Raw genomic sequence first — 17,697 nt, forward strand, 5'->3', positions numbered from 1 at the left:
GCATGAATTTTGACATGCAATTGGAAAACATTGATGTGTGCATGACTGCAAATAACAACAATAAATTATTTCATTCTCAGCCTCAGATATTGCATTTCTAGCGTTCTGATTGGTTCACTAAATCCCGGTTATCAGCTCATATACTGTAGTTTGACCTTACATGGAAAACGAATGCCCCAGGTGTCGCTAAGCTAATTTTTTTTTTCGGCGGGAAGCGAAAGTTTCTTCGGAAAAATGTAGAAAAGAAAAAAAAAAGAAAAGAAAGAAATACCAAACAACGCCATCTCAATATAACAACAATAAAAGCCACAAAGTTCGGTATGACACTATTTAATGGTACGCATCTCTGAAGTTTCCTTTAAAATCAAAAAATTGCACGATTTTACGATTTAGATCACATAAACTTAACAACAACAACAACAATAACAACAGATTACCTTCAAAAATGTCAGGATGACTTGCAAATCATGGCGGTAAGAGGTTAAAACCGACCTTAGAAATTTCTCAAGAAGAGCTTAATGCCTGCCTCTATGTTTCTCAGGGTTTTCAAATGAAAAGAAGTACCAGGAGGAAATGTGAAAGTAGCCAGAGGACAATTGCACCGCATTAGCGGTGCTGTGCAGCAAAAGCCGCACGGGGAGAGGGTGCGGGAGGGGGATACCCCCTCCTGCTGGGGGGGGGGGGGGGGTGTCACGGCAAATTTTTAAATTTTGCATACCCAGAGATGCATAATTATTTCTGGTGCATTTTCAGGGCAAAAAAGTGTTCGTTTGGAGGTCATTGTAAAATGAATTATAAACAAGAGTTTTCTTCAAAATATCACGAAGAGAAATGCAGCAATGATTTTTATTCAGTCGATACATGGCTCACTGAAATCTGAATTGAGTACTGACTACTTTTACTTCACTTAGACGTATTATTTATATAAAATGTTACAATGGTTTTCATACAATTGATCAATCCCTTGATCAGCATTTCTATCAATAATCATCACAATAGCATTACATGGTTGTGGTATCCACCTTTTCATCTGTGATAGCAATATGACTTTCTTGAAGGAAGCGATGTACAAACCCAAATGTACGGACTGTGCTCGCAGGTGCCACGTGTATAATTCGCCTACCGGCAAGATGAGAAGGGTAAAAGCAGGCGTCAACTGACAGAAACTTCGCGGAACCTCAAATAGTTTCCGGTTCATGTTAAATGTCGTTGAAACAACCCAGAGACAACGCTGGATAGTAGTTGATGAACATGAAGAAGATGTATATAACTATTTCAATAAAAAATAGTTATATAAATCTGGGCCCCTGGCAAAAATATCCACGTCCGTAATCAGCTACATTATTGACATAAATTCATACTTTGCAGACAAAAAGTACCCGGCGCAAACGCTAAAAGTAGCCGGTGACTTGCGTCGGACGTCAGGTGCTTTTGAAAACCCTGGTTTCTACGCATTTACGAGGACTCCAGTTACAAAAGTTCATCTATGAAATCCGTACAAGCGGCGGCCATAATGTTCAATTCCGTTGCTCGGCACTACTCAGCAAAACATTTGCACAAACGTGCACAGCTCTGATCTTACGCTTCTCAATAAGCTCGAAGTTTAAAAACTTGCACTGAATGCTTGTCTCAGTGAGGTTGTACCTCGTACACTTGGACTTGCCTGAAGTGTTTTAAAACGTCTGCGAGGAATTCAGTTCAGCGTAAAAAAGCCGTCCTTGATCCCTTCCCTCGCTCGGCACCACACAGCAAAACATTTGCTCAAAGGTGCACAACTATTATACTTCTCGATGAGCTGGAACTTCAAAAGCACTTGAATGCTTGTCTCAGAAAGGTTGTAACTTGTACATTTAAACGTTTCTTAAATAGGCCTTATCACGGTTTTTGACGCCATTTTGACGGGTAGGCAAACAGGCTTGAAATAACACTGTTTGTATGGAAATCCGATGGCAAATAATTTTCACAAAACATCGCTTCTGAAAAATTCATGAATTGGAAACTTTTGGCACTAGGAAAAGGATTTTAAGAACAAAATTGGAGGGATGTAGCTGTGACAGAAAGAGTCCAGTCGTGTTTTGAACTTTCCATACATTTCCCTGTATTTTTTCCCGCGAACTATTTTTAGTAGCAGCTCACGTCTGGTTCGCTATACAGACAAATGTATGGAAAGTTCAAAACACGACTGGACGCAATACCCAAACGCGGAGAATTTAATAAAACAATATTATTCCATTCGCGCTTGTTGGATATGAGCTTGGTTATAGCCAACTCGGCGCTTTGCGCCTCGTTGGCTATTTACCATCTCATATCCAACCCGCGCTCATGGAATAATTGTTAATTATTGATTTAAGATAACATTTAAGGATTTTGAGGGACCACAGACAACTGCAGAAGGTGGAGGAACATGGTTTAAGCATCTACAGTCATTTGGATCATCTTTGATCAACATTGCAGAATTGAAGACAGTAACTAGCAAGATTTTGCACAGCCCCATACTTTAATTATGCAGACATTTTACGACTTAAACACTATTCATAATCGTTCTTTGTGTAACAGGTATGACAGCAACACATGTATAATTTTTTGGGGGGCTGTGTGGAAATCTTTCTCAACAACTTGCACCAGAATTTTTGGAGACAAAGTTTGCAGTATTGTTTAGAATCATTTCAAGTCTTTACAATGTATCTCTTAGTCTAAGATCAACAAATTATGGACGCTAATTATTATTCGTGGTACAAACAACGCGCCTTTGGCACGGCGGAAAAACCGCTGATTGGCTGCTCATTTCGCGGGTATTTTTACTATCCGCTGACCTGTCCGCAGCGGCTCAACAAAGCTTGAAAAATTACGAACTTTTCACTACTATAACTCAACAGATACGGCAAGCAATGCAAAAGTAATTCAGTATTCATGAAATAGGATTCCTCGAAAAGGAGTATAGCAGTTTTCATAACTTTGGCAGTAAATTAAAGGCCTCTTTTCTTCGTCGAAACACGCGACCTTACTTGACTGAACGTCAGGTTCTCGACGGTGAGCGCACAACACAAAATTTAAAAACTTAAGAATGTTTTGGAATACTTAAGGCTATAAAATGAGGTACACAAACGTTAAGAACGGGGGAACAAAATACTGAAGGCGAAAAAAAATCGCGAAAGGCGAACATACACATTTTCGCATTTCTTTCCGTCGGCGAGCTCGAGGCACATCGTCGACAATACATGTATGGCCGTCGTGCAAGCCATCTCAGTTGATCTGAGATCTGAACAATGCAACAGCTTGAGAAATCACCATATCCATTACTAGTTCAAATTAAAAGCAAGAAAAAATAAGGTTCAATAAACCTTTTACTCTTCCGCGACAATTTGCGGCTCTTGCATGACCTTCGATTGGGCGACGTCCGTTTAAGCCCGGGAAATTGATGCCGCGGATGTTTACATTTTTCCCGCCACAATCGCCGGTGGTAACCGTCGCTAATTTTAAAAAAGCCGGCAAAACAGCCCTTTAAATCCGACTGTCCGACCATGTAGGATTGTTAACTTGCGTTATGGGTTAAACAAGCGAGCTGTAAATACCCAATTTCAAATGGAAAATTTGTGCGAGTTCAGCCCCCGCTTCCGAAGCGATTATGACCAGTGTTCTGGTATACTTAGCCTAATCACTGGCCAAGAAGCAATTTCTTGTGGCTTTACAAGGTCAGTTTGGCTTTGCCAAAACCATGTAAAACGGCTTCAAAAACAAAATCAAACAAGCTGCTGCTTTAAGGGTGAAACAAATTGTAGTAACAGCTCGTACTTCACGCCCTGTCCGAGAAGGTTGACCGATGTTTTGAGTGAGTTGCCTCACTACAGCCTGGGTACATTTCTGTGCAAAAATCATCTTGACTTTCTGGACCAGGACCCTCGGGTTACCAACCATGAACTGCACAAGCCTCCCGAGAAGCGAAAGGTACACGCCAATTGTCCTACGTTTTGAATTGCGCACTTATTCTTAAGTCAACAAAGTCAAGTAACTTCAACTCTCGTTTATTGTAGAAGAAGTGTGACACACCCTTGAGAAAGGTTGAATTCCAGGATGGGACCTCCCAGACTGCAGACCCATGCAGCCAGTTAGATGAAGCAAAGAAGATCATTGCCCAATTACAAAAAGAAAATGCAGAATTAAAAGCACTTCACAGTGACCAGAAAAGTCACGGTATTTAGAACATTACAACAATGCTTTGAAATTTTATTTTAAAATAATTATTTCCTTGAAATGGGGAATATCAACTGTCATTTTAAAATTGGTGCTTTATTTCTACACTGTCATATTCAGAGGATGAGACCAAAGAAAGTGGCTCCAAGCCATGATGCGGTTGGTACTAATGTTCGTCATTCAGCGAAGACGTCATTATGACAATGCAACACTATGCCAGTTGAGTGACTATGTCCACCAAAAGAGTTTGTCCATTCCAAATTTACAGGAAATCCTGGAGCACTGGCTCAATGAGCTGACAGGGAAAAAAGTTGAAGTGTTTCATTCACTCCTTCGGAGGTAACATCTGTGGAAAAAAAATAAAATTAAATTAGTTTAAAGGCTGAAAAGACATTACATGTAAACGAAACTTTTCAAAATAACTACATTTAGTTAAATATACAAATAGATACATTACATGCGCACACAATAAAGTATCAATTTCCATAAATTAAGCTGTGCAATTAGTGTAAACAGATTTGAAGAAGACTTCTGTACCTGGTTCCTTCCGGTGAATCCCAGGGGTAGAGGTGTTCGAAACCTGCAGGAGCTGTCAGATCGAGCAGCCGAGTTTCTTCTTGTCTTGTTTGTCTCAGTGAGACAAAACTTGGGTGGTTCTGCAAAAATACCAAAAGGAAATTGCAAATATCAGGTGAAATGAAATAATTACAACGCAGGCACAAGTATCAGTCTATTATTATTTTACACTGGCTGCTTTTCTGGCTTTCTTCTGATACTTTTCGAAGTGGCAAAAAAATTATATGTAATATCTGGTGCACTTCCTCAAAATTAAGAACCATCTAAGAAACTGTGCACAATTTCCATGGTTTACATGTACCTACATGTAAAAACAAAATTTCCAAAGAATTTCCAATCCTAGAAAATACCAGAACAACATTTAGGACTCTTTGGGACATGCATTGCAGAACACATAAACTTATCAAAAATAATGTGTATTCAGTATTCACCTTTCTTTTATTCTAGCCATACTACCTTCCCTTTATTGATGCCACTGTGGATCAGCGAAGCTTGCCTTTGAGGTATGCATGGAAGGGACTGGAACCAGACCCTCTGTTGGCCTGTGATGCTGCAGACTGTAGAGCAGATGATGACGATGTAAATTTTCCTGTACAGCGCCTCAACTGCGGCCACACTTTTCACAAAGTTTGTCTTGGCAAGTCCTCAGGCTGCAATGATCATGGGTATTCAATGCCAAATAAAGCTATCTGTCCCATCTGTTCTGTGCAGCTTCCTCTCAGAGTACAGGAACTTGCTAGCAGCTTCAACAAAGGTTTGTCGGCTGGAATTGACAATAACGAGGGAGCAAAACCATGTATTGATGATGACCATGATAGTGATGATGATGATGATGGAGACAACGACAATGATGACAGTGAAAGCTCAGATAAGATACTTCTCAAAGCCAAGGAATATCTGCAGCATCTTCCACAGGCAGATTTGTTTAAGTACAGTAATAGAAATTCTAAACCCGCGACCTCCAACAGATCTGAAGCAGCAACAGTAAATGTTCAAACTGGGCATGTGTGTCCCACACGTGAAAGGGTCTGCAAGACCAAAGGGGGGCTGACCCAACATCAAGCCACACACAGATAGGCGGTATTTGCCTGTTGGTAGTGAGAACAGTAAAAATAAAGATCAATCTTCCTTAGTCATAAAGGCATGAGCATAAACAGAAATATAACAACAACAGACATTACAATGTAACTGTCAATGAGTTTAGCCCTACTGTTGTCACATTTTGTTGTGACACACTGATCTGCAACAGCATAGCAGAATTTAAAATATAGTTTTAAAGTCAAAATTAATAAGAACTGGTACTGCCAAAGTAGCTGAACTTTAATATAAATTTGCAATTTATTTTATTGCAATATTTAGAGGTGTATAACTGCTACTTTAACTTAGTGACACTCACATGAAGTGATTGTTCTACCGGGCCGGGTTGTTTGAAAGCCGATTAACACTAATCTATGATTAAAAGTTAACCGAGGTTTTCATCTCGCTCTTGAAGAGTGGTTTTAAAGCCTAATTTCAAGCTAAAGGTAAAGAAAAGTCTAAGTCAAAACTGAGAGCAAAAAAATCTTTTGGAAGAATTTTTACCGATTAGTAATTAAACTTGAATCATAGTTTTTGTTAATCCAGGATTAGCTTAATCGGGCTTTGAACAACTGGGCCCTGATGAATAGACATTAATTCTCAAGTGGACCAAAAAACAAAATGTAGGTTACGAACATCATTACTTTGAGGGAACTTTTGTCGATATAATATTTATTTCACTTACAAAATTCAATCCACATATATTTTATATGTACAAAGGAAAAGAACGTAGTTTTCACACGATACTTGAAACTTAACTATAAATGTAACTGAACTGCAAAAAAGTCTGTTCTCAGGTCAGAAAAAATTGCAAAGGATTACATTTCAAAACTCTTTACAATCATGAAATCAACCACAACAACAACAACAAATTTAAAGCGAGTGTATCTATCGCATCAGATTCTTTTGCGCGCCATTGCAAAATGTGAAAGAACATACTGCAACAACACAAGCTAGCTAAGAAAATATATCCCGTCGAAAAATGAAATGACTCACTGATACCCGGGATAAACATAGGTTGGCTGCGCTTTTTAGAAATTCACAACATGCACTAAGTATTAAAATGAAGCTTACAGTGTCGATTTCGTCGCTTAAGCTTATATTTAGATGGTGACCAAAACGGCTGGACAAGTTGACAAAAAAATAAACTAGGTTTACCTTTCAATTCTTCTGTGTCAAGTCATCTGTACACCAGTAGCTGGAGCAGAAAAAATAAATCATGCAGAGTATAGTTAATCAAACACGTGCTCCGCTTGGCGTTGAATGAACTGTACACGACAGCAGAACAACGGCTCCAACCGACAAAAGAAAAATGACGCTCGCAGAAAGCGACAAAACCAGGATATGACTTGCAACACACTTACTTCTGCTTAATCTGCATTCACTACGAAAAGTAGAGGTTCCCAGATGGGGAAAATCCACAATAATCCTCGCAGTTCGACGCAGTAGCTTGCGATGTCCGCACCTTTTCGAACTCATATGCACACGCACATGGTCAGCGGAAAGTTTTAGAGCATGCGCTAGGTCAACGGATATTTCAGCCAATCAGCGGTTTTTCCGCCGTGCCCGCGCCTTTAATAAGGAGCCTGGCCATGCGTGACAAGCTACGCAGATCAGGGTGGCGTCTGTAACTGCGTCATAAAAAATTACAAACCAAGAAGAAATGATTGATCTTTTGATCAGCTTACACTAAAACATTTGATGGAAACGCAGACTTGAACTTACTGTTAGCATTCTGCGATAAATATGACCTAACAAGACTTTCTTCGGAGACATTTCAGTAAGCTTGAAATTCAGCTTTAATTTGCATGACCTGTGTCTACCGACATAGCGTGCCTCATACTTCAACGCGCACTTCATTTAATCAGAGCCACGCAGGCACCGCGATCAAGTTAAACTTAACCCAAAGAAGCAAATAAGCTTAATAGCAATGTAAAACGTATTCGTTATTAAGTCAATAGTAAGAGTATCAATTTCAAGCAACAATCTGTGTAACATGTAAGTTTAATTCTAACGCGAAGCCTCCATGAACAATAAGACTTGATTAATCTAATCTCGAGCTATAACAAAACACTAAGACCCATCTTCTTTGAAAGATTGAAGTAGATATTGAATCGAGGGTTGTTTGAAAGTTAAAAACGAAGCTAAAGAGAGCAAACTATACACGCTATATCCACTCTGTTGTACGCTTACCTTCGACACGTACAAATTCGCCAAACAATCAGCTTCACGATCCAAGAAAAAAGTTTGCCCACAGCCAAGGTCCATGAAGTTGATTCGACTCGCTACATGTTAACAATATCGGTAACAATGGTTTTCTCACCCCATGATTGCAATATTAATAGCAAAAGTACGATTAAATTATGTTTTAACGCGAGAAGGCAGAAGAGAACCTTCTTCGTTTCCTCCTTCTTGGCTTGCTTTGATGAAGAAGGGTTTTTTCCCGGGTTGGTTTCGTTTTCCAAATATGGAAGTGGTCTGATTTGCCGGATTGGAAAGTCGGACAATGAACTTACCAAAAAAGGAAAGCGGAATTCTCGTGCATTTCGTACTTGTTGTCATAAATTCGGTTCGTAATACTTTCTTCGTGAAAGAAATTTTCTTTCAACTATTTTGTTTAATGGACATAATTCTTAGGCTACACATATATCCTGAGATAATGTATTCTGTCCCATCGCTAAAAATGCAGAAAATCCGATTCCCGGCAAATTGATAACAATAAAAGGAAAAAAAAATCTAAAAGTAGAAAAGAAAGTGCAATCAAATCCTGACTCATTGAGTGCTTTCCTCTCTTGGGTATTTCAGTTTCTTGATACATTTTCAGCTTGTAAAGTAACTCTCATTTGTGTAAAGTGGACAAATCTTCCGTCTTGCTCTGCTAACGTCTCTCGTACCCAAGCCTCTCGTGCGCGCCTGTTCCTTGAAAGCGCGAGACACCCAAAACGCCCTAGCCTGCAGTGCAGGCGTTTTTCATGGGCAAGCGCTGAATAATAAATTTAGTTCGCGTATTTGAAGGAAGCTGAGGGGGAGGGGGCGGGCGGGGGCAGGTCGTCCTCTCCCTTAGGGTCACTTTTGACTCGCTCCAGCCCTCTCGCGCTTCCTCGCCCAAGATGACAGCAACGAAGGATTATTCAGCACTCCCGCTCCAAAAATACGCCTGCATTGCAGGCTAAAAACGCCCTGTTTCAAACATTGGGATGATCATTCACTCATTTCTCGGGCCGAAATTGTTGTTAGCGTCATCAATGCTCGGGGTCTGTACAGATACTTATATGACTCTCGGTTCGTATTGAAACATAATTAATGTACAAATGGTTTCTGTCTCTAAATCAAAGGTGAAAACGTAAGGATTTAAGCCCGGGAATTAAAGCATCCCGGTATGAAGCACAAGGTATTCTCCTGTATTTCACTCGTACTGGAAATAATGCAATTTTATCTGGTAGTTACTTATTGTTTCACTGTATCTCTATATCTATCGATTAACGCATAAGACTTCGTGTCATGAGTTACGTTGTCGGTGGCGTTCTCTGTAGTCCGGCCGTGAGATGCTGAGTTATAGTTACGTCACGTGGGATGCCCTAAGGGGCATACCGTGTCTAAAAATGGCTTCCGTTTCTTTTCTCTTTTTTTTTTTTTTCTTCTTCTTCTTCTTCTTCTTCTTCGTAGTCACAAATCTGCACATTAATTTATTCATTAAACTCTGCTCTCTCCTAGTAGGGATGTACTGTTCTGCTTGTCTTCAACAAAAGCTGGCCAATGGAAATCCATTCTTGGCGCGTGGAAGACACAAATGACTAAAAATAAGACTTAAGCATTCATAGTGAGAAGTATCTCGGAAATTCTTAATGACTACTTTAAATCATTTCTGTCCAAACCTGTTAATATCCGGACTTGAACAATGGTGACAGAAAACGCTTGCAAAAGTTTGCGTTTTAATACAATGCCAGTGATCACCACAAAATTTGGTAGAAAGCGTAGAACACTTTTTATTGAACGTGGCCTTCACAACGATCATACCGGAAATTGCTGTTAGCGTCATCATGACCCGGGGTCACATTAACAGACGCGAAGAAACTTAATCTGTTTATGTGTCTATTTTTATAGTTTTTTTTTTGTGCATGACAAATGTCGTTTTCCCCTGTATTTCATTCTGACTGCAAGAAATGCAATTCTATCTGGTGGTTACCTATTGCCTCACTATATCTCTGTATCTATCGATTTGGGGGAATTAACGATGCTGGAGGTTATCACTGCCAAAAGATTGTAGGCTTACGCACCACGCAGTCAAATATGGCCCGACTGTAAGCTGAAAACAGCTTCTTGTTCATTCTTTCATCCGCAGTTCAAATATATGCATTTTGTTGGGGCGATTTGACTGAAAGCAGTACTTTTACTGATGAACTAACAACCTATGAACAAGATGATGTGTCAGTTGACATTTGCAATTCATTTTAGGAGCGATGTTGGAAACACTTTCGTTTTGAAAAGTTTCAAAAACGATTCAGTGGCCTCCACGTTAACTGCATTGTCATAACAGATAACCCTTTTCCAGATTTTCTGTGAACAATCTATATGATCTGCAGCTTAGACAACAAATCTGATTGTTGATTCTACCAAAAATTCGCAGCAGTGCGGGAACTTTCGAGTGCGGCTTGGATGAAATTTTCAAGCGTTCAATTCAAAACCTACCCAGCGCTACTTTCGAAACTGTGTTCGCTTTACTTTGGTTCTGTGTTCTTTGGACATGCGCATTAGACAAATGAATGTGTGAGGCCAAAAGGCTCCATTAAGACAATGAATAACAGAGAACTCTTCAGCATATAATCGCTAACAGGCAAACAAACGAGGACGATGATGATGATGATGAAGAAGAAGAAGAAGAAGAAGAAGAAGAAGAAGAAGAAGAAGAAGAAGAAGAAGAAGAAGAAGAAGAGCGCTTAAACTAAAATAAAAAACATTAAATTAAAACTGAAAAAGATACAAACAACGAACAAACTGTCAACTAATAACTTTCATTGTAGCGTCTCGAAAACCAAACAACTACAAATACAACGGCGAACAGAGAAAAGGAAAACTGCATAGAGTCTGTTGAAGTTCGATTTTTGGACCACGCCATGGATCCGGCTTTTTGACCAGAAAATTAATTTTTTAAAAAATACATATAATACAAGTAAATGCTAATGAAAGGTGCGAAGAAACTGATGGACGAAAGTGAAAACAAAAGATATTTTAACTAAGATTGTAGTATACTGACATCTTTCGTTAAACCCCGAGTATGATGCACCATTGCGAATACTTTACTGGCCTCCATTGCTGGCTTAGCGTACTTAAAAAAAAAAGGTACAGTGCTGTATATTCTGTTACATTTTCTAAACCGAATAAAAACAAAGAAAGGACCAGAAACAGTAAGACAAAGATATCCTTTATTTTGACCAAATAAATCTCTTATTTACTACACAACACGGTTCATTACAGTACACCCTATCTTATCATACAAGATTTCTATGAATTGTGAGTTTGTAAACGCCTACTGGCCTAAACAAGCTCGCCAACGGTGATGGACCATTTCCAAGTTGCTTTGAGCCTCCTTATGATGGCAAGTCCTGCATTGTTTTTACCATGAAAGTTAGTTTTCATTTAAATCCAAAACTTTGCTAAGGTTCAAAGCAGACGAAGTTAATGTTCGGCGAACGCAAATCACATAAAACAGAGAAAGCTGTAGCCTCTACGAAGACGTTCTTTGGGCTGGTCACGCATTCATTTCACCCCCTCCCTCTCTGGAGCGACACTGAATCGATGGCAGAACCTACGGCAGAAATTGGAAAAGTCGCCTATTCCCAGTCCCCATCGGTATCGGCTCCCTGTCTCGCTCCAGTCTCCCCGAACCTGATCACTGACATCCACGACTCCAGTCAACTCCTTTTATTATGGCAACTTTAGGGACCGCGAGTTAGTGTCCTTAATGGCGGGAATATATTTCAGTCAAACGTCTGTAATTTATGTTTGCCGGGGATTTAGTTGCTATCCGTGTTATTGGTGTGTCCGTAATACCGAGGTGTCCGCAAGGTGGGAGTTAACTGCAAAGACCGGGGCTGAAGTATCCCAACAAAAAATGATCGATATTTCATTAAACAAACCTTGCACAAAGACGAGATCATGGTCAAAAATCTTAACTATTCCTTATTGAATCATTCTTATTAAAAAATTTTCAATTGTGTACAAAATTTGAAAGCCATTTTGACCTAGTCGTATTTAATAAAAAAATTCCATACACAAGTGCTTTTTACAAGTCTTACGAAACCCTGACTCTTTGTTATTCAAAACCGAAAACGGTACCTGGTGAACCTCACGTTTGGTGTGTTGTACTGTACAGATATGAAAGACCCAGATCAGAGACAAGAAAACTCGTCAGGGGTGGGGTCGGGAAAATTCCGTATATACCTTTCCACCTGAAAGGTGTGTTCTGAAAACAAAGCTGGCGTTTCGAGCTCTCGAGCTCTTTTCCTGGTAAAATTCAAAACACACTCTTTTCCAGGTGCCTCCTTTTCTCATTGGTGTTACACCAAACCCTAAAACTGTTTTCCCAACGGTAACAAGTAAGGATTTCTTTTTAACGTCTTAGGCCGGGGCTAGCATAACCTGGGTTCCCTGTGGACAACACTAAATCACTTCTTAACATTGTTTTATCGTGTTCACGGGCTAGCACAGCCTAATCTCGTACCCAGATCTCCCACTCCCACATTCGACATTCCCGAACCGACTGAGATCTGGGTACGAGATTAAGCACGGCCGACAAAACCACGAAAAGACCTTATTCGTTGCATTCCCATTGTAGTTATTCAGGGAAATCAGGAGCTTATAAGCTCCTGGGGAAATCCATTTTTTAATTCCGAATTTCAATAACAACGTTTATCATCAAACGTTAAGAAAAATTTAATGTCTCGTTTGAGGGGTTATCATGTGATTTATAATGCGACAACATTGAACCCAACGCTACCTTAATCCATAAGTGAACCCTTATTTACGATTAATAAATAAATAAATAAATGATTATTCGCAATTAATTCCAAATCCAATACCGATTTTATTACTTAAATTTTCTAAATAGAATTATTTAAACTGCTTAAGTTAAAGGGGAAGTATCAAGCGAATCCGATGTCATTTCAAAATCCAAAAAATGTTTGTTTGTCAACAGAAACAAAACAAAAATTATCTTGTTTTGTTAGAAATTACCACCCACTGCAATAAAATTGTCAATTAGTGCCTCTGGCCAGAGACAGAGCAGGTCGGAATGGATTGAAACTTGAAAAATGTTAGGCTAACGTTTTTCAAGTTCTTGCATTTTTGTTTCCAATTTGCTAGAACAGATCACAAGTTGTTCCTTTCAAGAATTGAGTTGATTTCTTTCGTCTCGCTGTTGTATAATTATTTTGTAGCTATGTGAAGGTCTTGCTTCACCATTTTTAACAAAAGACGTAAAAAAAAAAAAAAAACAATGACACTTTCCCTTTAACTCAGTAAATATCCCAAAACTTGCAATAGGGACTATATCAAAACAAAGAACGGACCATTTCAAGCAAGTAATTCTTTCTCTCCTCTCTTTGTCTTTCTTTCTTTCAAAATGGGAGCAGCGAAAACCCTGAAACTCGCTGAAAAAATAACATAATTTATTTTCTTCTTCGCTATGCGTTTCGTAAAGTGCAATATCCGATCCCGAAAAACTCTAGCGACGATGAAAGTCAAGTATGTTACGTTCACGTCTCAAAATGCTCCACGAGTGTCACGTGTCTTCGCCGCCCGCCATTTTGAATTTTGAAAGACCATGGAGACGAAGTTGGCCGTTAGACCTCTATTCGACAAAATGGCTGCAATTAGTGATGATTAATATTAAACCTTACGCAAAAATGGCTGACATTTTACTATTCTTTTGTCTGCATTCAAATTAGCCCTACCAGCCTCGTTAATCTTTGAAATGCTTTGGACCCGCAAGAAGAAACCGAGTCTAAACACCCAGTCAGAATCCATTCGCGCGAAACTATTTGTCTAACCCAGTGAACTGACACTGATAACTCTCACTTTATAACACCTCTCTGAATGAACACCGGACAGTTACTTTTAGTCTTAATTTAATTTATTCTATTTCAAACCTGTACCTTCTGTAAAATTTATCTTTTCTGTTACATTCTTTACGTGATAATGGTGCCAAGATCCCACCGAAACGTCTGTCCGTTTTTTCGCATATTTTTATAGTAAACTCGTTCAAGGTAAAATAGTTCTTTGATTTTTGAACTCAAGAACGAGGTAGGTAAGGCTAATTTGAATGCAGACAAAAGAATATTAAAATGTCTGCCATTTTTGCATTGGGTATCTATCGAAGGTACGCATATCACTGGAGAGGCAATGGAGCGTGCAAATTGCAAAGACTGCACCATTAAGCGACACATTTCATGTGTTGTTTCATGGCGTAGCAGCTTATTGTTTGTAATGGTGATTTTTGATCCCCTTCCCGGAACGGTTTCATACGTGAAAATAAAGCATCTTCGAGCCTCCAGTTCACTACACTAGGTAGAAAACGGATAATGATTGTATCATCACCATGTTGCTAAGTGATTGAGATCTTCGGGGAGGCCGCCTCCTGAAGGATGAAAAAAAAAACCGCTTCATTAACAAGTTAAAACAAGTTTTGGAGTACATGGACTTAACAGTTAAATCTAATAAGCGGGTACTCTAAAACTTTTCTACTATTAAAGCAGCTTTTATTCGAATGGTCACACATCAAGGATCCTAACGTGGTATAAATTCCACGGATTAAAGTTAGATTCATCTTGAACGGCGAAATGAACAGTACCATCTTGTATAGCATAATAAACGGGGGGGGGGGGATTGAATAACATGCATTACAACTGCAATGCCACAAATAAATTAAACCCAAGTGATAAGACCGTCATTAGGGGGTCGGGGGGAGGGAGGTAGTCAACAAAGTTTTATGCTGGGAGGCTCCGTCCCGAGGTCCAAACCATTACCTCTTCATACACCATTTTTGACAGAAAAGGTAACCCTTTCATACACCTGATAATTGCATAGAAAATGGTTCCCATTTCTCATAACTCATTTGACACTCTTATCTCTTGTCGGTGGTCCTATTCGAGATATCTTGAGAGACCCTTTTATTTGTGTATTTAAAAATACACAAATAACAGGCCTCTCTACCCTTTTGTCCATTTCACCAATCTGTGAAATCTCGGGCCTAAAAAGGTGGCTCTTTCGGTTGAGCCCCCCACCCCTCCCGTATAGTCCATAATATCCCCTTCCCCCTACCCCGTTCTTGAATTTCGCTGCAGGCGACTGCCTGATATTCGACAAATTAATCAGTATTCCCCTAATCTTACCGCATACGAAGATCTGTCTGTCTTGGAGCCACCATTGATCTGAATGTGAACAAAGAGGGTGGCGTATCCCAGTGGTTCACCTTTGTTACCTAACAAATGGATGTGCCTATAGCCTGAAAAGAGAACGAGAATGCAATGAATTGTACGAACGTGCAATTATTCTTACTGAATGTAATACTTAAATGCTCGTCAAAGGCGAATTCAATAGTAGATGGCGATCGCAAGCACTCGGTGTAAGTGATCACTAAGCAGGAATTGCGGACTGAACATGAACTGGTATGGGACAGATTTCCGAGCCTGTCCGTGCGTTATGGACGCGTTTGACTGGCATGTGCCGGAATAGGAAGACGTATGGTGATTTGCACGTACCGATGTATTGGCCCGATTAATAGGTTCTATTGCATGTTACTATTTGTTGGCTGGTTTATTTTTCTATTGATGCAGCAGCGTGGAGTGAAAATCGGTTTGATTATATATCAGGCCGATATTCGCCCGCTCACACGTCATCTTTAACAAATGAGACCAAATTGAAAACTCGAAATTTGCAAGACCACAGCGACAAGACGTTGAGAGATGCCGGGTCTTGTGATAGACCTGGATCAATAAAATACTTGAGATAATAAATTATAGACTGTACGACTAGAAAGAACGAAAACAAACTAGTTGGATATAGGATATATTTGAATCGCCGACCGGTTAGCTCAGTTGGTAGAGTGACGGACTACCGTGCGGGAGGTCGCGGGTTCAAACCCCGGCCGGACCGACACTCAGGGTCTTTGAATGACTGAGGAGAAAGTGCTGCCTTTGTAGTGACATCTGCAAATGGTTAGACTTTCTAGTCTTCTCGGATAAAGATGATAAACCGTAGGCCTCGTCTCACAACCCTTGTTCGAAAATAACGTCTGTGGGACCCAGTCACTGTTTGCAAAGAGTAGGGGACGTATGGGGTGGGTAAATCATCCACGAGACCGACATCTTCATCAAAAAACTGCAAATCTAATCATGACAAGCTCTGGCATAAGGAGAACTTGTTCAAATTTCTCTTTCCACACTGGGTTAACACTTTGCGCTTAATTTAATGGGTCATTTCCGAGGTGTTTGCTTTGAACCTCATTATGAAAGCGAGGCTTTGTGCATAGTTTTTATTATGAAAATTCATATGCAAACAAAACTAATTTTATGAAAGGTGTTCGTCATCGCGGTTTGACATGAAAGCTGAGTTTTATCGTTTGTCTCACGATTGAGTCACATAGATGTGGATCGCGACGTTTTGACCACTATACTGCTGTCTTGCGTGACAGTATAAAAAGCACTTTAATTTCTTTTAATTGGTGCGTTTCGATCCTCTCTTAGGCTTTTGTTGATTGGAGGATTTCATTCCTTATCGTTCAGACTAGAAATTGTTCCCTCGGCTATTCGCCTGGACCCAGTTGTTCAAAGGCCGGATAACTTTATCCGCTGGATAAGGCATTATTCAGGGTCTAAACAGGGGTTAAACGTTGTCCAAGGTTTTTGTACACTCCCAAACTAAACTGTGGTTAGGGTGTGCATATTCGCTTGTACAAGAGGAAATACTGAAATCTTTACACAGATTGAAACTGTCGGATAGTGACTTATCCACAGGATAAAGTTATCCGGCCTTTGAACAACTGGGCCCTGGAAGTAACTTGAAAATGGCACAAGGCCATTTTTGAGATATGCAAACAAGTGTTGGCCCAACCTCGGTTCGGCAGGTTTCTTACCATTGTCCTTGACGACTTTTGTTTTAAAAGAAGCATTGTCTGCTGGGATATCATGAAAATCAACTTTAACATAAGCCGATCAATAACCTAGCAAGAAAACATACAAACAAGTCGATAACCCCTCCAAGATGACTTACTCTTATTTCGAATTTTCACAAAATCGCTGAAACCGTATTTTGAGTGGCGCTATTTTAGCGATTTCAGACTGAAAATATATGGAGTACACGGTTTCACATTTTCCAGTCGACCTTCTGACTGTTTTCTTGTCTTTTCTGCATTGCAAAAATTCACGAGAATAAGTAAGGTTGTACTGTAGATTGGTTGGACGAGCAAATCAACTTATTTGAAGTAAGTGTATGTTGGTACTCATGTCATTTATTGGGATTTGCATTTGAGCGTCCGTCATCCTCGCCCCGCTATTCAACACTAGTGAAGTAGCGTTCTTTCCTAATGCATTTTGGTGTTGGATTTACTAGAAGGCGTCATTACTAGCCAGGTTTCTAGGCGCTGTTTCTTGTCTTGTAGTCTGTTATTACGGAAGCTGACTCCCGCTATTACGGACTCTCGCTAATACGGAATTACGGACACTTTCGTGATACAAACGTAACAAATTTTATTGTTTTGACTCTCGATGAAGCGGACACGGTGAACTTCGCATGTAACATTATAGTCTGATGTTCGTCACTTGTCAAAACACACTTTTGTTTAAAAGATTTCTGGAA

General features: G+C 39.7%; 2 protein-coding genes across 5 annotated transcripts in view; one reads left to right on the forward strand and one right to left on the reverse strand.

Moving 5' to 3' along the window:
• Positions 1–17,697, reverse strand: part of LOC146477775 (uncharacterized) — a 291,187-nt gene that overhangs the window by 129,396 nt on the left and 144,094 nt on the right. The window lies entirely within an intron of this gene.
• Positions 4,735–7,009, forward strand: LOC146477786 (uncharacterized). The gene has a single exon (XM_085113153.1). The coding sequence runs from the start codon at positions 5,440–5,442 to the stop codon at positions 5,842–5,844; it is 405 nt and encodes a 134-aa protein (XP_084969279.1). The 5' UTR covers positions 4,735–5,439; the 3' UTR covers positions 5,845–7,009.

This window comes from Pavona decussata, unplaced genomic scaffold (genome assembly GCF_977016875.1).
Source record: "Pavona decussata unplaced genomic scaffold, jaPavDecu1.1 SCAFFOLD_69, whole genome shotgun sequence".
Classification (NCBI taxonomy): Eukaryota; Metazoa; Cnidaria; class Anthozoa; order Scleractinia; family Agariciidae; genus Pavona; species Pavona decussata.

What these genes read in the sequence shown, in the direction of transcription:
- LOC146477786 (XM_085113153.1), top strand. Translation starts at nt 5,440, where the DNA reads ATGCCAAATAAAGCTATCTGTCCCATCTGTTCTGTGCAGCTTCCTCTC.